At 36.5% G+C, this 20,636-nt stretch overlaps 1 protein-coding gene across 1 annotated transcript in view; it reads left to right on the forward strand.

The window, feature by feature from the left end:
• Positions 1 to 20,636, forward strand: part of STK3 (serine/threonine kinase 3) — a 267,353-nt gene that overhangs the window by 58,518 nt on the left and 188,199 nt on the right. Inside the window, exons 5-6 of the mRNA XM_039255488.1 lie at positions 15,519 to 15,683; positions 16,171 to 16,338. Of these exons, the coding sequence (XP_039111419.1) occupies positions 15,519 to 15,683; positions 16,171 to 16,338 (333 nt within the window). The remainder of the gene's footprint in view (positions 1 to 15,518; positions 15,684 to 16,170; positions 16,339 to 20,636) is intronic.

Consider the following 20,636-nt stretch of genomic DNA (forward strand, 5'->3'; position numbering starts at 1 on the left):
TTATGATCCGAGGTAAAGTCAGATGCTTAACCAACTGAGCCACCCAGGTACCCTAGACTTTTCTTTTTATCCTGATGGTTCTGATACTGCACAAGAGCAAGATGTTTCACAAGGATGTACCCAGGTGTGAGTCCTTTTTATTAGTTATGCTCAGCACTCAGTTCTTTTCAAATAAACACTTGTGTCTTTCTTCAGCTTTTGAGTATTTCTCTGATAATCTTCTGTTTTCTTTATTGGATGGTGAATCTCCTGAATTTTATTCTTTTTTTTTTCTTCCTAGATTTTTTTGTCTTTTCTGGGGAGTGGGTAGGAGGTGGTTTCTTCTACTTTGTTTTCCAACTCTTCTAACTGAATTTTTTATTTTAGGAGTTAGATCTCAATTTACAAGAACTCTTTCATTTTTGATTATTCCTTTTTTGTAACATCTTGATGCTGAGGCATGGTTGCAAAAGTTTTTCTAATCACTCTAAGGAAAATAAGCTTTTGAAAAAGTTATTTTCTGTTTCCTGCATCATCTCTACTTCTCTGTGGTGGTTGTTTTACTTGCTTTCTTTGTTCTGGTCTATCCTATGATAAGGCTGCCCAGCAGAAAGGCTGCCTAGCTCTCACTGGAAGCCTTGGGCAGTGCTTTTTGACAGGCTGGTGTAATTTTAGGGTGAATGGACTAGGAGCTGGCCGTTAGGAGAAGGCCCTGCAGAGGCAATTTGTTCACTTTCTTGAGAGAGGAGCCATTCCTCCCATATCCGCCCCCCATCTGGGGGGTTAAGTGCCAGAATGCATGTAATCTGCCTATACAGAGATGGGAGTAGGGGTAGAGTAGGGATTCCATTTTCTTGTGTTCTTATTCATTTTTCTTCTTTTCAGCTTCCATGGAAAAGCTAGCCACTGTTTCTATTCCCCTTCTTCTTCCTGCCCTTCCTGCCCAGTGTGCTGACTTGGAGCTCCCTGAAGTTGACTTGGCCATCACTCCTTTGTTGCAGACACCTTCTTTGCCTGCTCTTGGCTGTGGCTCTTTCCATAGAATGCTTCCAGAGTTATTATACTCTCCTGTGATGATTCTTTTGTTATTAGTTTACTTAATTGTGTTAAAAAGTCTCTTTCAGCTTAATGAGGTTTCAGGAGAAGGAGATACAAATAACTGAAAAATTAATTACAAATTTAGGTTGGCTTTTGAACCTGAATCAGTGATATTCCCCCCTCACCTCGTGTATATTTTTTATTATAACTTTCATATTCTCAGGTGTTTAGTACAAGTACTTTGAGGAGTAGTTTGATAACTTCTTAATATGGTTGAGTACACTTACAACCGGGGATCCATCCAGCAATTCTCCTCTTTCATCTGCACGTAGAGAGAAACCCAGCACAGTTGTACAGTGACACATACACAAGAGTGTTGTCACAACAGAAAATTAGAAGCAAATTTAAATCTGGATCAGCTCCAGACCCTGGACTAGAGGATTGCTAATGTTCTTTCCACCTCTGTAACTCTGTAGCTCTCTGGGAGAGGCAAACTGAGAGTAGAATTCTGGCTGAAACCATTCAGAATACCCAGTACCCAGCTGTGCAGATAAGAATGACATTAAAATGCCAAATAACTGTTGTGTCTTAAAATGTATATGAACATTTATGTTGGAACATAAGAGAAATTTTTTGGTATTTACCTTTACCGAGATAAGATATATTTCTGTGATATTGGGGAGGACTGGGCATTGAGGAAACAAAAAATAATGGAAAAGAAATTCCAGACTGAAGAAGGCTACTTCTAAGTTATGTATATTTGTTTTCCTCAGAGCTGGTGGTGGACTGGTTACTTTATAATGGAAGTAATTGGGAAAGCCAAGTTTTATTTAGACATCACTTCTTTAGAAGTGTGAAGGGCACATTAAGACCATTATTCTTGGTAAATTCTCACTGGTTGTTAGTTTTATAACAGTGAGTCTCAACTCTGGTGATAGACTTTTGATAGATATTTAATTAATTTTATTTTATTTATACCATATGTTCTTTTTTTTTTTTTTAGGTTTATTTGTTTTTTTAGTAGTCTCTACACCCAGTGTGGGGCTCAAACTCATGACCCTGAGATCAAGAGTCACATGCTCTTCTGACTGAGCCAGCCAGGTGCCCCTGATAGATATTTTATGAGCAATTATTTATTTGGTATTGGTATATGTCAGGCATTATTCTAAACACATTGCATATGCTTTTGCATTTAATCCTTGTATAAGAGTTAAACAACTGTTTGAGGTAAGAACTATTACTGACCCATTTTGTAGATGGGAAACTGAATTATAGAGTGGTATAGAGGGAAAGGGTTGAAATTACAGCTAACTGCTGGAATTGAACTGTAATGGTTAAGAGCACAGACTCTGGAAGCAGAGTATCTGGGTTTGTATCCTACATACTAGCTGCACGAACTTGGGCAAGTTTCTTAACTTCTCTGTTAACTCATTTTCTTTCTGCTAAATGGGATAAGAAGACCACCCTACTTCATTGAGTTGTTCTGAAGATGAAATATATAAAGTGCATGGAATAGCACTTGACACATAAAAACCCTGTATCTATTAGCTGTTGATATTGTCATCATCCTGTCTTCTCACTTATATAGATGGGGATGTCTTTGCAGTCACATGTGCTTGAGCAGAATATACAGAGCACTATGGGACCAAGAATCCGAGCACTCACCATTGGTACTTTGAATTATCTTTGTTAATGAAGGAGGGATACACTTAATAAGAGAGGTGCATCTTTAGGTGCAGTCAAAGTTTCTTTAATAAAGTCAGACAGTGGCTATTCACAACATATCAGGAAATGTTATTTTAGTGCCCTTTGAATTAATGCTTTGTAAATAATAGTCTTTTTAGTAAATACTTGATTTATTGCATTTTAAAAACATGTTCTGCCTTGATGTGTATTTTGTGTCACTTCAAACAGATTTTTTTTTTCTTGGTGAATTCATACCAATTTCTTACTGATTTATTTGGAGTTTCAAAGTTCAATTATTATTTCATTGTTAATAACAGACATTTTTTTTATTTGTATGGATTTCTGTTCCATAAAGTGCTTTTTTGGGGCTGTGTTTTTGGCTCTGTGTTAGTGGGCAAATTCATGTTTGACTTCCCTAATCACTTTGTTGCATGTTCCCCCTTTGTGTAATAGATACTAGTTCATACAGGATTTACAACTCCATATATATTGAGTGCTTTTCTGTTGTCTTCTGATCTCTTTTTCAGGAATCTTTTCATGTGGGAAAGGATTTTAAAATGTCTGCCCACTGACCATTTTCACAGTAGAGTATCAGTTCTCTTTCTCTTCAGATCAAGGGATTATAAGCAGCGTGTATATATGTATATTTACATATGGTGTAAGTAGTGAAAGCTTTCATATTGAATCACTAGTTGTGGGACTTTTTGATAGATTATTAATCTTTTTTTTTTTTTTGCCAAACATCTGCAATCCAGATTTCATGAAAGACAGCCTCTCTCTGCCCTATAATAATGGCTAAAATATTCTAGTTACGTTTTCTAATATATGTACTTTGTATTGAACAGATTTGTGTTTTTCTGGAAGAATCCCATAAATTTTTTATTTGTAAGACTTTGACTATTTTATACCCTCAACCCTCCTTTTTTTGGGTAGGATGAGATAGTGTGGTGAGGGGTGGGAGGGAGTTACTGAGTTGTTCCCCAGTGTTTTCCTCATGTTGAATACTTAAGAGCCCCATAAATGTATGTGTTCTTTTTCCCAAGAGAGAAGGAGTAAGAGGGAGAGAAATTATGATTGTAAAGAAGTTGGAATCTGAGGCTTGATGGATGTTTGGATAAAGTCTTACATGTAAGCTTCAATATTACCTTTGAGATTTAGGTATTTCAGAGATTGCTACTTAACTCCTCAACTTTCTCTAAACCACTGACTTTTAGCAAGGTGTTTGGTCACCATTGTATGTGATTATGTCATGTCTGCCATTAAAACTAATGGACACTGAAACATTCAAGGAGTTCTGTAAAATGAGAAGTCTAGATGTAATACTAATACAGTTTGGAGTAAATATTTATTAGCTGGGGGAAGTGGTACTATGAAATGAAGGCAAAAAAGGAGACTTATGAAAAGCCTTCATTAAAGCTCCCTTTTAAAAAACGTGCTTATTCTACTCTCTCTGCCCCCAATTATTGAATTCCCTTTGTTTAGAGGCAGAATATAGAAACCAGCTTCAGAGATCTCATGATGTGAAGTATCTGGAATAACCTTTAGCCTTTTTAAAGTTGGTCAGTGGTTTGTGCTTTATACAAACCTTTTTTCCAGGAGCCTCCCCACTTTTTGGTTTCAACTTCAAGTTTACCGTATCCCTTTCAACTCTTGGTTGTAAGTTACAGAAAGCCCAGTCTAAATTGGCTATGTCAAAATAGGAATTTATTTGCTCACTTTACTAAAAATCTTGGCAGAGCTAGTTTTATGCATGGCAGATTCAGGATCAAAGGAATTACTTGAATTCGTCTTTTTATTCTGATACCTCTGTATGGAGTCTAGTCTCACACAGATTTTTGCCTCATTGTTGCAAGATGGCTGCCAGCAGCTACTGGGTTATACTTTCTAGTTGAAATCCAGCAAGTACTCTTGTGCTTTGCTGCTTCTGAATGGGTCATGCGCCTTTTTCTGAGCACATCATTGTGGCCAATGAATATGATGTGGTAATTGGTTTAGACCTAGGTTTTTGTCTAACCTGGAGCTAGGATGGAACTGACTGTTAGAACTACATGTTCTGAGGATGAGGAAGTAGAATTTTCTTGGGGGAAATCAGAGTATGTTAGCAGAAGGCTGAGTGGGTATTAAAATGGCACTATGTAATAGATATTTATATGTATTTACTAAAGCTAAAATCAAAACAAAACAAAATATAACAGGAATGAAACACAAGAAAAAAGGGGCACCTGGGTGGCTCAGTCAGTTAAGCATCCAACTCTTGATCTCGGCTCAGGTCTTTATCTCAGGGTAGTGAGTTCAGGCCATGTTGGGCTTCAAGCTGGGTGTGAAGCCTACTTTAAAGAAAAAAGATACCCCTCCCCACACACAATAAAAAACAAAACAAAAATAACCTACCTCTAAATAACTCCCAAAATGTATATTAAAGGTCAGAAGACATATTCAGTGATATTGGGAGTCAAAACTGTTGGGTCTTCATCCCTTTCTCTCTCTGTCATAGTAAAGGATGGAAAGATTGATATTTCTCTGGGAGCCTGTTTCTGCTCTGTCGTCTAGCAATGAATGTTTTGCTATAAGACTTCTCCCAGAATGTCTACCTATCAGGGTTAAAGACCCATAGTTCCTTATTAGACCAGGCTGGACTGACCCTGGTATTAGTTTTGGTGTCCATTGCCACTTTTCTTAAAAAGATTTTCACACACAGAGCAGGTAATAACTGTCTCTAGCTGTACAAGAATTTTAGGAGAATGAGTCCTTTGGTATGGAAAGTAATTCTTGCTCCTTATTTGGTATATCCCATAGAGTGAAATTGAGTTCTAAGTATATTTCACACATACCTCTTAAAGTTCCAAGCCACAGCATTAACATGACCATGCACTGTAGGATTAGACCTTTAGAATTTTTCATAGCAATCGTGTGCCAGATCTTAATCTCTGATTAAGTACATCATACACATTACGCTCCATTACATTTTTTTCTCAATCTTTTGATTGGATTATAAACACTTTTCTTTATGATTTTTCCACATTACAATATAGTTCCTCTAGTAGACTCTCTTCCACCTTAACTAAGTAAATTAACCTTTCAAAGGAATTTTCTTGGCTGCCCTTATTGGTGAACTGCCCAATCCTCACCTTAGTTGCTGTTCTTCTTGGCATTTCTCCCAGTTCTGTTTTCTTTTCATCAGGCCCACCTTCATACACTTTATTTTTATATTGTACACTCCTTATTCCTTGCGTGAGTGGACTGCCCGTCACTGCCAGATCTACGGTGAGCCCTCCCTCCCTGTCTTCAGCCTGACCCTTAGCACACCATGACAGTGTGGTGTGGTACTTGAGGTGGTGTGGTTTAGTGGAAGGGCTCCTGGAGGTGGAACCAGACGTCCCAAGCGTCCATTCCTGCTTTGTAACTGGGTAGCTCTGTGACCCTGGGTACATTGTGTAACTACTCTAAACTTAAGATGCCTAAGCCTAAAATGGATCTAATATCATATTACTTTCCTTACCTACCTTGGTGTTTTCTTGTGAGGAACAAAAATGATGAGTGTCAGAGCATTATGTAACCTGGAAAATTCTATACAAACTTAAATTGCTGTTTTATTATTATCAAGGCAAAAACTTTAAAAATGGCATATAATTTTTAATTACTAATGATTTAAGAGTTTTATGATACTTGTTGAAATAGTGAATATTCTCCAACATTAGAAAAATATACTAAAAGATTATTATGTCTTATCCAGTAAAGTTTTGGTTAATTTTAGGAAATCAAGAGATATATATGTTAATTTTCTAGAAGATTGGAATATAGCTCCTTAGGTAGCACATCTCTAATTTTAACAATGTTAGATGGAGAGCTTTTAAAATTGTGTAGCACAGTTCTGTATACTTTTAACGAGAATGTGTGAGTCCCTCCCCCCTTAATGATATAAATTAAGGAGAAAAATGCCAGTGATATGAGTAGATTGTAAAAATTTTAAATAGTATGGAAGAAGAACTTAGTGTCTCCTTACTCATCCCTCAATGTTACTCCCTTGAGGTAATGTCAGTAAATAGTTTCTTGTGGGTCTTGCAAACACCTATGTATGCATACCTTATTTTACTTGAGGGATTCATACTATATCTGTGGTGTTCTATACCTTGTTTCTTCTTTACTTTTCTTTAACTTCTGATATATCTTAGAGTCTTCCTATACTGGTACATGTGTGTATGTGACAAAGATCTGTGTGTATGTAACAAAATCTATTTTGGGAGGCAGCTGAGTGGCTGTCAGTTAAGTGTCTGACTATTGATTTCAGCTCAGGCCATGGTCTCATGGTTTGTGGGATTGAGCCCCTGCATGGTGCTCTGGGCTGAGAACACAGAGCCTGCTTGGGATTCTTTGTCACCTCTCTCTCTGCCCCTCCCCCACTCAAGCACCTGCATGCTCTCTCTTAATCTCAAAATAAATAAACTTAAAAAAGTGTATTTTTCCCACTATTTTGTAGAAAATGAGTTCCAACTTTTCAGTTTTTGTTGTTATAGTCTAGGTGGCAAGAACTTTTGTATTTGTGTATTGGCATACTTGTTAGGACCATTGGATACATTCTGAAACATGGCATTACTGGGTTAGAGGGCAAGTTAATTTTTTTTTAAAGTTTATTTACTTGTTATTTTGAGAGTGAGAGCGCAGGTGGGGAAGGGGCAGAGAGTGAGAGAGAATCCCAAGCAGGCTCTGTACTGTCAGTGTGGAGCCCAATGCAGGGCCCGAACTCATTAACTGTGAGATCATGACCTTGAGCCGAAGAGGGATGTTTAACTGCCTGAGCCACCCAGGCGCCCTCTAAGTTCATTTTTAATAACAATTTTTTTGGTTGAGAGGCTGTTACCAAAGCTATATGGAATTTCTTAGCACTGAGGCAATCAGTGTGAATTATGAAAGAAGTATGGATTTTGCTTTCGGTGCCTTCCTGGTTCACTGCCTGCTCCGACACCTCTTCATCTTCTCTACTTTTGTCTAATTTTGCTTAAGAAATTCATTATTAATTCTACCACAGAAATCTCCATTGGGATTTTAAGCAAGTTGCCTACCTGTTAGCTACTATAGCTGCTGCTGCTGCTACTATAAATGATTTCATTATTATCTTCCCCACACTAGCTTTTCACACTAGTAGACTCAGAGTTTGCTATGAGAGGTCTTTTTTCCTGAAAGTTCAGATATGTTTATATCATCATTCCACTTAAAAATTTGTAGATCTATAAAGCAGAGTTTGGCCATAACCTACCCTTGCATTTTGCACTATTTTCCCATACACATTACTTCAAACACAAAGAACCATTCACTAGTATTGGACTTCATATATTTTTATGTCCATTGCCTTTATACATACCTAGTATTTCCTTCCCTCTTTGGTCACCTGACAAACTTTGTTCATTCTTTAAGAGTCAGCTCAGAAGTCACCTCCTCTGTGAAGCCTTACTTGAGTAGGGAGAATGGTATGGTGAGATGTCAAGGTTGGTGGGGACTGTATCATTTAAGGCCTTGAGCGTTAAATTATATGGTTTGGATTTTAAGAGTACTTTTCGTGATGCATAATCAGCTTTTGGAACTGCTGTCCTGGAGTGCTCCTGTAGCTAATCCTGTCGTTACAGGCATTACTTAATATTGTAATTATTTGTTTCTGTGCCTTTCCCTTTTCACTCAGTTATGAGCACCATGAAGACAGGGGCTATGTAACAGTTCTCAGTAAATTCTTGTTAGTGCCTACCTCTTACAGTGTGTTTAAGGAACTTTAATGTGGCTGGCATAATTAAATCTCAGGAAGTGGAAGGTGTTTTTGCTGTTACCAGCATCATCTGTGGAAAGTCCCCTGACTTGGGGACTATAGGGTGATTTCTTGAAAGAGGGGAGTTCTGATCTAGGACTTAACAGACTGTGAAAGATTACGTAGGTGAGTTTTCATCAAATGCTTTTCAAGACTTTATGAAAAGTCCTTGTGAAAATTGAAACTTAAAATTTTATAATAATATATGGTTAGTTGTCTATGGCACTTGAAAGATGAAACCATGTCACTTTTTTCATTTTCTTAATAGATAATAGGTGCTAAATATAGAATTAATGCATTTTATATAAATAAGTATGTAAAAAAGGTGGGGTTTACGTTGGATTGTCAAGATTCGTTTTTAGAAAATTAAGATTCTTGATTTTGTATGAACTTACAAAAACCCACTTGAATTTGTTGTTACTGACATGAGAACATTATGTCAGTATGTGTATTTTAAAACAGCTCGGCGCGCCTGGGTGGCTCAGTCGGTTATGTATCCCACTTTGGCCCTGGTCACAATCTCATGGTTCGTGGGTTCAAGCCCTGCCGGGCTCTGTTCTGAACCCTTGTTCAGAGCCTGGAGCCTTCTTTGGATTCTGTGTCTCCTCTCTCTGCCCCTCCCCTGCTCACACTCTGTCTCACTCTGTCTTTCAAAAGTAAATAAATGTTAAAAAAAAAAAAAAAAAAAAAAAAAAGCTTGTGCATGTGCCCTTGAGACAATTTGGTGGGTGCATTTTTATCAAAACCATATACATAGTGACATATTAAATGTATCATATTATTATACTAATCATATGACTCTAGAAACAAAAGTAACCAGAGGACTAAAGCCTATCAAAACCATCTTTTTGTTTTTGTACAATGAGATTCTTTTTAAATTTGCCAGTGAATTCATACCAGTATTGAAACCAGATGTGGACTTCCGCCTTTTAATGTATTAGCTCAGCTATAAAAGTCTTATATCGATCCCCGATTACTGAGTATTTCATTCGTGGTTTATTATATCTCTCCAACTTTTATTTATTTTTAAAATAGACTTATAAAGTATGATTCAAGTGATTTTAAAATGACATCGCCCCATTTATATAGTGATAGAAATAAAATTAAATCTGTGTGGTATTAAAGATAATGTAATTAAATCCATAAATGGAGTACTCTGTTGATAAAATTTTTCATTGGAAAGGATTCTGATACCACTCAATGAAGGGTGAACTGTGGCTTGAGAATGGGTCTGAGAGTTTTCTATCTTAGAACTGAAATCTTACATTAGTTAGCTCCTAGTGTATAAATTAAGATGCTCTCCCGTGTGTGTGTGTGTGTGTGTGTGTGTGTTTCTAAGTATTTTTAGTGTAAACCTGACCATTTTGAAATAGATGGGTATGATCTATCTGAACTGTTGAAAAGTCTTAATTACAGAAATGAAAATGCTACTACTTTAACTTTTATATAGTGATGGGAATAAGTAGTTCCCTGTCTTGCCAAATAGAATTCTAGTCACTTTGGTAACTGGTTAAGTTTATATATAAATGAAATTTCTTAAAATATTTAAGTATTGTTTAAAAACAAAACTGTTTAGGAAAATGACTGTCAACTGTCTGCCTGCCTGCCTTCTTTCCAGTCTTTATAACAAAATAGTTTTTGTAAGGCTATGAAATAAGTATCTTGTTCAAAGTCTACTCTATAATGTCCATTAAATAAACACAAGTTCCTATCTCATTCTTCTCTATTAGTGCCACAAAATGCTTGTAAAATGTTGCTACAGATACTGCTTTTATCCAAAGTTTGTTTAATACCATTGAAATTTAAAAGAGACCAGGTAAATATTTATTCTTTCAAATATGCTAAGGTTTACCTGCATTTTGGCACTTAGAGGGCTGAAATTTGGCCCATCGCTTTTTTTTTTTTTTTTTTTAACCATTTTCCCCATCTTAATGGAAGGGGGAAAATGGGCCTTACTTGATTTCTGAGTGCCATTTCATAATAACTATATTAATTCTTTGAATTGTCCTGTTGAAATCTTTCCTTTTTCTTGATAGTGAACTACTTTTTTATTCAAAGCCGAATTTTAATGCCACTTTCTCTTTCTTCCCCAATTAATTGCTCTTCATTGTAGTCCCATTTTACTTTGAAAGTGTTTTTTATAATAGTTTCTGAGTTTCTGTCTTTCATGCTAGATTGGAACCATATAAGGTTAGGTTAAAGATTTTTCATTTTATTTATGGTTTAAATATTAAAATTTTAAAAATATTTCTTTTATTAAATTTTTTCATGTTTATTTATTCTTGAGAGAGAGAGAGAGAGAAAGAAAGACAGAGCATGAGTGGGGGAGTGGCAGAGTGAGAAAGGGAGACACAGAATCTGAAGCGGTCCTCAAGTCTGAGCTGTCCGCACAGAGCCCGATGTGGCGCTCGAATTCATGAGCTGTGAGATCATGAGCTCAGCTGAAGTCGGACACTCAACCGACTGAGCCACCCAGGTGTCCCATATTTTTATTTAAATAGTTTAAAAGTGTTTAAATCATTGATCTATATGTTTGTTTTCATGGTATTAAGCATCTGTTTTCAAGAAAATACTTATTAAGCCACCTATAATATCCTTAGTTAAGGTTACTTTTCAGGCCAGGTGAATCTGCTTACTCACAGAATTTATTGACAGGTATACTTGTTTTGTTTGGTAGGCACACCTTTTAAAATAATTTACGTTTAAATACTGGGATGAGGCCCGCATTTTGTCCTGATACTCAGGGCTGATACTCAGTTTTACTGCTTGTGTATGACTGGTATCTGTTCTTAATTTGTTAACCACTTGTATTGTGGCTGTGGCAACTGTCCTAATTAGACATTGCTTCAACTGATGGTCAGATATTTTGAATATCATCCTTGGAGCAAGTCTTACAACTCCCTGTTGTTGTTGTTTTTTTAATATATATATAATTTATTGTCAGGTTAGCTAACATGCAGTGTATATAGTGTGCTCTTGGCTTTGAGAGTAAATTCCCATGATTCATCACTTATATAAAATAACCAGTGCTCATCCCAACAAGTACCCCCTGCAGTGCCCATCATCCATTCCCCGCCCACATTTCCCCGTCCTCCCTCAGTTTGTTCTCTGTATTTTAAAGTCTCTTATGGTTTGCCTCCCTCTATTTTTGGAACTATTTTTTTTCTTTCCCTTCCCCGATGGTCTTCTGTTAACTTTTTCAAATTCCACATATGAGTGAAAACATATGATATTTGCCATTGACTTATTTCGTTTAGCATAATACCCTCCAGTTCCATCCACATTGTTGCAAATGGCAAGATTTCATTCATTTTCATTGTTGAGTAGTATTTCATTGTATCTGTATGCCACATCTTCTTTATTCATTAATCAATTGATGGATATTTGGTGCCAGAGGTATATATTCTGGATACTGGACCCTTGTCAGATGTATGATTTGCAAATATTTTCTCCCATTTTGTTAAGTTGTCATTTCACTTTCTGAATAATATCTTTTAGTGCACAAAATTTTTGATTCTGATGAAGTCCAAGTTATCATTTTTCCTTTTGCTGCTTGTACTTTTGATATCATATCTAATGACCCATTACTAAACCAACAGTCATGAAGATTTACCCCTGTGTTTTATGGTTTTAACTCATATATTTAAGTTGTTGGTATATTTTGAGTAAACTTTTATATATGGTGTGAGGTAGGAGTCCAACTTAATTTTTTTGCATGTGAATATCCAGTTGTCCCTAGCTTGTTTCTTAATGAGACATGAGCCACTGTGCCATTGGTGGCAGTGAAACAAACTTCTTCCACTAGTTACTTTCACATTCTGCATAGTCTTTATATATGCATTTGTGTATAAATAGATATGAATAATTATTCAAGTATAATTAACATACCATGTTATATTAGTTTCAGTTGTACAATATAATGATTCAACAAGTCTACACATTTCTCAGTGATCATCAAGAAAAATGTACTGTTAATCCCTTTATCTGTTTCCCCAATTCTCTACTACCACCTCCCCTCTGAAAAGCACCAGTTTGTTCTCTGTGTTTAAGAATCTGATTTTTTTGGTTTCTTTTTTTCTTTGCTTGTTCATTTGTTTCTTAAATTCCACACATGAGTAAAATCATACAGTATTTGTCTTTCTCTGACTTGTTTCATTATATCCTTTAGGTCCATGTATGTTGTTATTGTGATTGGCAAGGTTTCATTCTTTTTTATGGCTGAGTAATATTCCTCTGTGTGTGTGTGGGGGGGGGGGGGAAGAGAGGTATGAATGGACACTTGATGCCACAATAAACATAGGGCTGCATATATTTTTTTGAGTTAGTGTTTTCATTTTCTTTGAGTAAGTACCCAGTAGTGGAATTACTGGATCTTACGGTAATTCTATTTTTAATTTTTTAAAGAACCTCCATACTATTTTCCACAGTGACTGCACCAATTTGCATTCCCACTAACAGTTTATGGGGGTTCCTTTTATTCTACATCATCACCAACATTGTTATATCTTGTGTTTTTTATTTTAGCCATTCTGACAGGTGATGTCTCATTGTGGTTTTAATTTGTATTTCCCTTATGATTAGTGATACTGAGCCTGTTTTCATGTGTCTGTTGGCCGTCTGTGTATCTTTGGAAAAATATCTGTTCAGCTTCTCTGCCCATATTTAATTGGATTATTTGGTGTTGGATTATTTGGTGTGTGTGTGTCTGTGTGTGTGTGTTGGGTTGCATAAGTTCTTTATATATTTTGGACATTAACCCCTCATTGGATATATTTTTTGCAAATATTTTCTTCCATTCAGTAGGTTGCCTTTTTGTTTTGTTGATAGTTCCTTTTCTCTGTAGAACCTTTTTATTTTGATGTAGCCCCAATAGTTGAATTTTGTTTTTGTTTTCTTTGCCAGAGGAGACATATCAAGAAAATGTTTTCTATGGCTGATGTCAAAGAAATTATGTACTGTTTTCTTCTAGGAATTTTATGGTTTCAGGTCTCACATTTAGGTCTTTAATCCATTTTGAGCTTATTTTTGGTTATAGTGTAAGAAAGGGGCCCAGTTTCATTCTTTTGCGTGTATCTGTCCAGTTTTCCTAGTACCATTTGTTGAAAAGACTGTCTCTTTCCCATTGTATATTCATGAGTCCTTGTTGTAGATTAATTGACCACAAACATATAGCTTTAATGCTGGGCTTTCTGTTCTGTTCCTTTGATACATGTGTCTTTTTGTGCCAGTACCATACTGTTTTGATTACTACAGCTTTGTAGTATAATATTATTATAGTTTTAATTTGCACTGTATCTTCCCATTATCCCATTGTTGGATATTTGAATTTTCCTTCTTTATCTTTCTCAAATAGAGTAGTGTCCTCTTTGTATAAATTGGAACTCTACCCCCCCCCCCATCTCCATAAGCTTATCTTTGGGTTATATTTGATGTACTTTTATTTATTTATTTTTTTAATTTTTTTTAATGTTTTATTTATTTCTAGGAGAGAGAGAGAAAGACAGCGTGAGCAGGGGAGGGTCAGAGAGAGAGGGAGTCACAGACTCTGAAACAGACTCCAGGCTCAGAGCTGGAAGTCAGCACAGAGCCCGAAGAGGGGCTCGAACCCACGAACCGAGAGATCATGACCTAAGCGAAAGTCGGACACTCAACCGACTAAGCCACCCAGGCGCCCCGTATTTGATGTACTTTTAGGGAGAAGTAGATTTTATTGTCATGAACTTTTAATATTATGTGGGTATATTTATTTATTTATTTATTTATTTATTTTAAATGTGTTTTTTTAATTTAAGGGTATATTTAAAATAAAGGCTTTTATAAGTGGCTCTTGAGCAAGGTTTGTCAAGAGAGGCATAGATTATGATCAGACAGGACTCAAATCTTGGCTCCATCTTGTATGTGACAAGAAAGAATTTACTGAACCTCTGTGCAATAATTTCCTCATTTGTCAACTGCTGGTAATAATAGTATCTGGCTTGGACAGTTGTCATGAGGATAAATGAGATAATACATGCAAAATGATTAGCATAAAGGGCGGTAGAGATTTGGCTCTGTTGTTACACCTACTGAGAATGTTTCCTTTCCTACTTCTTTCCCTGGCTACCTTTTCTCCTTTCTCCCCCCTTAGTCTCCCCTTGACAACCTTATTTTGTGTTTCCATTTTCCTGGTCTTTCTCTGGTATTTTCATTTTTGAGTTCTCATTCTTATGGCCAGAAATCCAGGATTTGGGTGGGTTAAAGATGACCTGGCTGGAAGAGGAGGAGTGGTATGGGTATAATCACTTTGTGCAGGAGACTCTTGGCAAACCACCTGTGTTTTCTTTCCTTTGTGGAAAACTGTTGACCAAGAATTACCAACATCACAGGGAAGCATGTCTGAATTTACTTTCAGGACAGGTGGTGGTGATATTGCTACCTCAGTGTCAGAAGATGTGGGAAATAGTGATTTCTTAGGGTCACATTGAATATTGGGAGAGGCTGTGTGCTTTAGGGATGACATTGGTAATTTTAAAGAAAGGATAAATTTAATACTCTGGTTTCAGATAGTATAAATCTTCTGCCTTTTAAAGAAAGGATAAATTTAATACTGAAATTTTTTTCATCAATAAAACGTGTAGTAAGAGTGACAAAAAATATTTGTGAGGAAAAAGAAGTCCCACGTTCTTTTTTTTTTTCCAATTTGTAAAAATTTATTTTGAGAGAGAGAAAGCAAGAGAGAGAGTAGGTGAACAGGGGAGGGGAAGAGAGAGGGAGAGACAGAATTTCAGGCAAGCTCTGTACTGTTAGTGCAGAGCCTGATGTGGGGCTTGAACACATGAACCGTGAGATCATGACTTGAGCTGAAACCAAGAGTCAGATGCTCATCTGATTGAACACCCAGGCATCTCCCCCAGTTCTTTATCTTTTAGTCTTTTCCTAGAAGTTTAGCGGTCATTAGAAAGAAGGATTAGTTACCAGTGCTCTTTTGTAAAGTTTACCTAGCATGGTTTTTCATTTTAGTTTTACAAATATTTGTTTCCAGTTAACAGAAGATGAAATTGCAACTATTCTTAAATCTACTTTGAAAGGACTAGAATATTTGCACTTCATGAGAAAAATACACAGAGATATAAAAGCTGGAAATATTCTCCTCAATACAGAAGGACATGCAAAATTGGCTGATTTTGGAGTGGCTGGTCAGTTAACAGTAAGTGCTTGTTTGTCCAGGTTTTAATTCTGACTAAATGTTGATAACTTTTTGGAAGAGGTAATTGCAAGAAATACATAACCACATTGTTCTTGGGGAGAAGGAGCCATAATTTAAGTATTATTTATTTTATTTTCAACTTAAGAGATGTTGGATGAATATGAAAAAAATGCCATTGAAATGCTTAAATGTTTAAAAAGGAAAGCTATATTGATCCATTTCTATAGCTTTTATTGTTATAGTACTGTTTTTAATGACTATCTTTAATGATGGTGGAGATAAGATTCTTGTGAACTCTTTGTTATTACTGAATTCATAATTTCTAAAAATGTCCTGTCAGAGCTCTAGTTGAAATTCTAGGATAATAGTCAATTTCAGATATAATATGTAGTAATTGAGGGTTTCACTATACAGTTTAGAGAATATGTTGGCAGACTTCCTTTGTGTTTTTGTAGTAGTATTTACATCTGCATAATGTTTTTTGCAGGATACAATGGCAAAACGCAACACTGTGATAGGAACTCCGTTTTGGATGGCTCCTGAGGTAATTCAAGAAATAGGCTATAACTGTGTGGCTGACATCTGGTCCCTTGGCATTACTTCTATAGAAATGGCCGAAGGAAAACCACCTTATGCTGACATACATCCAATGAGGGTAAGAAAATGATGGTTTCCTAAACATGTTGATGTTATATGAATTTTGCATTTTTGCAATGTCAGTGTGAATAAATAAATATAAAGGAAATTAAGTTGATTTGAATTTAGATTTTGCGCAAAAAATAGTAAAATTATCTGTTAAAGCTTAGTGATAATAACTTTTCTCCTCCTCCACATCCTTAATTGTGAGAAAAAAAGTGAAGACTACGGTCACCATTTTCCTCCCCCAAAAATATGCGTTTAAAATCTTCCCTTGCTTTTCAATAGAAGGAGTAGGTAAATCCACTATATTCTTCAATCCATCCGTTGTTTTCTCAGTTTGGCAGTGGAGGCCTTGGAAAAATCAGTTCTCACTTTTCTACCCATTCTGTAGATTCTACCTTTGTGTTTTTGTTTTCTTTTTTTTTCTTCTCTCATCTGAAGTTAATATTTAAAAAGCCTGATTTCTTATATTGCTATGGACCTCTAAGCAAATTAATCTTATTTCTTCAGTTGTCTTAATGAGAAACTGGAATTCCTTTTTTGATAATTAATGTATACTTCTATGAACTCCCTTTTCCAGGATGATTTTTTTTTTTTGAGCTTGAAGTATGTACCTTACATATTCACACCTGTGATTCAGGGTTTGTGATGATAACAGTTCTTAGTTTTTTTTTCATATGTGAATCTCAATTCATTATAGATAAGTACATCTGTCTTTGTGAACTTATTGCCCTCTAGTGGCTGGAGTCACCTCAAGAAGAAAAGATTGAAGAATGAAGAGAGGAGAGAGAGAGGGAGAGAGAGAGAGAGAGTTTTTGTGCGCGTGTAGAGAAGAAAAGATGGCGTCAGGGTGACTGGAGGAATGTGTGAAGTAAATGGGAGGAAAGAGAATGCATTATTTTGGACCATCTGAAGAAGGATAAATTGGAATTAATTTCTGATAATACAATGCTATGGTGGATTGAATTTCAATAGTATAAGTAAGAGTGTACTGTACTGAAAATATTTAAAAACCCTCCTTCCACTTTAAAGAGAAATCTTTCAGTAATACAATTGTGTATAATATGTATCATCTTCCTTGTGCATATTCCTTTTGCTAAAGTAGAAAATAAAAATGACATGAATTACTCGTTTGCAAAATAATATGAAAAATAACAAGGTCAGCATAAAACTAGCAACACAGATTCTCATTCCTTCTCTGATTATTAGTTATCTTTAGTACTTTTAGGTACGATGTTTTTAGGAGGATCCTCAAAGTAGGTGTATTTGAATTGAGTTAGTGAGGTTAACTGAATTATCCAAGGCAACCTAGGCAGGTGCCCGAGCTGGGATTTAACCTGGGATTTAGATTATTACTATTCTGTTTCCTCCTTGTATAGATCTTATTTTTCTAACCACAAAGATCAGTGTATTAAATTTGACCCTGAGGTAGTCTGTCTGATAGATAATAAATCATTGTAAAATGTGTTTCCTGACCTCTAGGATCTTAAAGTATCATTTGATGGTTTGAATTAACACACATGAGATAGCAAAAATATACTTGAAGACAGTATTTCTCTTTAAAATTCTATCAATCATCTGTCTATTTCACTTTTTTCTACCAATCTAAACCCTACCCATTCAAGTCTCAATTCAGATATTATTGTTATATAGAGCCTTTCTTGGTAGCCACCACCCAAGTAAATTTCTTGTTTTCCTCATCATTCGTATATAGACAATTCTGGGCTCTCCGAGTTCTTTGGGTGGTTTATCAAGTGTTGCCTTGTGCATTTCCAAACAGTATGATTTAAAAAACATTTTAAAAAATGTTTTATTTATTTCTGAAAGAGAGACAGTATGAGCAGGGGAGGGTCAGAGAGAGGGAGACACAGAATCTGAGGCAGGCTCCAGGCTCTGAGCTGTCAGCACAGAGCCCAATGCGGGGCTCAAACCCATGAACTGTGAGATCCATGACCTGAGCCAAAGTCAGATGCTTAACCGACTGAGCCACCCAGGTGCCCCAAAATGGTTTTAAGTTGCTATTTAAATTACATTATCATTATTTAACTTTTCCTATGTTTGTGAACTGCTTTATACAAATAAGAGTATGAACTGCCAGTTCTGGGAGACTGTTAAGATCACATGGCAGGTACAAGTTTTCCAAAGCTCAAATTTTACCACTGGCGGCAAATATGATAGTTTTCCTTTAAATGACAGGTTCACATGGTTCATTTTTGAGAGAATGTCAGTCATATGCCCAGGTCGGAACAGCCATCGTTTTTCTGCCAGTTGTGCCTTAGTGACAAGTTGCAGCTTGTTTGGCTTTGCAGATCAGTCACACAGTTGCTTTTCCTCGAGACTGTCACTGTTCTTCTGTATGTGGGCCAAGTGCTTTGTGTGCCTTTCTCATTTTGTCATAAAGAATATTAATAAGGTATGTATTCAGGAGTGGGATTTTAATAAAATTAACATTTACTGCTTCATTACGGCTTAGATTAGTTTGGTGGGAGGTCAGGTGGGAGGAAAAAAGAAAGAGCTGTCCAAGAGAGAAAAAAAGATTGTTGAAGACACAGCTGAAGTTGGAAAGTGAGCACTGTACAGTTACACTAGCAGTGCTCAGCAGTGGAGCATGGTGCATTATAGCCCTGAGCTCAGGTTTGAGGTTAAATAAATGAGTGACTCGGAAGGATGGGGCTCCAGGGCATTGAAGGGTGCTGTGGAGAGAGTTGTTCTCGTGGTTACCAATGGGGTGTAGCCAGAAAAGAGAGGAGATGGTATAGGAAATGAAGGGATCAGGGAGCTAGACAGTGTTCTTTACTTGCCACATAGCCATTACCTGGAGAGCTTTTAGAAAATACTAATGCCTGGGGCGCCTGGGTGGCTTAGTCGGTTAAGCGTCCGACTTTCGCTCAGGTCATGATCTCGCGGTTCGTGGGTTCGAGCCCTGCGTCGGGCTCTGTGCTGACTGCCAGCTCAGAGCCTGGAGCCTGTTTCAGTCTGTGACTCCCTCTCACTCTGACCCTCCCCTGCTGTCTCTCTCTCTCTCTCTCTCTCCTAGAAATAAATAAAACATTAAAAAAAAAAGAAAGAAAAGAAAATACTGATGCCTGAGCTCTGACCCAAACTGATTATTTCAGAATCTTAGTGTTATTTGCAGTGAGGTTAGAGAGCCAGTAAAACTGTAGGTAAGGTATAAGAGAGCTGAAACTCAGATTAGTGAGTGAAATAGTGTTTTCTTTCTTTCTTTTCTTTCTTTTCTTTCTTTCTTTCTTTCTTTCTTTCTTTCTTTCTTTCTTTCTTTCTTTTCTTTTCTTTTCTTTTCTTTTCTTTCTTTCTTTTTTTAGAGAGAGAGAGACCATGTGAATGCTTGCGAGCAGGAGAAGGGCAGGGAAGAGAGAGAGAGAGAGAGAGAGAGAATCTCAAGCTGAGTGTGGAGCCCAACTCAGGGCTTGTTACATTACCCTGGGATCATGACCTGAGCTGAAATCAAGAGTCAGACGCTCAGCTGACAGAGTAACCTGGGGATCCCTGAAGTTTTCTTTTTTAATTAAACAGTTCTCTCACTTTAACCACTCTGTGAAATAAATATTTTTTAAGTTTATTTATTTTGAGAGAGAGAAAGAGCAAGTGTGGGAAGGGCAGAGAGAGACAGTGAGAGAGAATTCTGAGCAAGTTCCATGCTGTCTGTTCAAAGCCTGACGTGGGTCTTAATCCCACAGAATGTGAGATCATGACCTGAGCCAGTCGATCCCCAACTGACTGAGCCACCCAGGAACCCCAAAATAAATATTTTAATCTCCATTTTAGTGAGTAGATTGGGTAAAATGGATAAAGAATTAGGTTCCTTGTTAAGATGATATAGCTTATAAATGGCAGAACTGAGATATGAATTCATGCTAGTCCATTTCTTGCCTTGACAAAAACGAAATATCTTTTGTGTTTATATGTCAGCTCTATGCAAATGAAGGAGTGGCCAGCAAAAATAAAAATCAACAAACATTTTAATCTCATCATTATAATTATTATTTTAAAATAGGAACCTTCTAAATTTTTCAGAGTGGAAAGAGGTATGGTTGGATTTTTTATGTTCCCTGCCAATTTTTTTTTTTTTTTTGGTAGCAGTGATGGCTTATGAGATTACCAATAGTTTATAAAGTTGTCACAGTGGAATGAAGATTTGAGTGACGAAGAGACCACTATAACTGATGGAGGCAAAGAATGCTAGTTCTTTTAAGATAAGTAAAGGAGCGTATATAATTTACTGCATTTAGATGGCTATATGGAACAGGACACTCATTAGGTAGGCCAGTTTCCCTAGCCTTCACATCCTATCCT

The sequence above is a fragment of the Hyaena hyaena genome, unplaced genomic scaffold, assembly GCF_003009895.1.
Source record: "Hyaena hyaena isolate Hyena2069 unplaced genomic scaffold, ASM300989v1 scaffold_533, whole genome shotgun sequence".
Taxonomy (NCBI): Eukaryota; Metazoa; Chordata; class Mammalia; order Carnivora; family Hyaenidae; genus Hyaena; species Hyaena hyaena.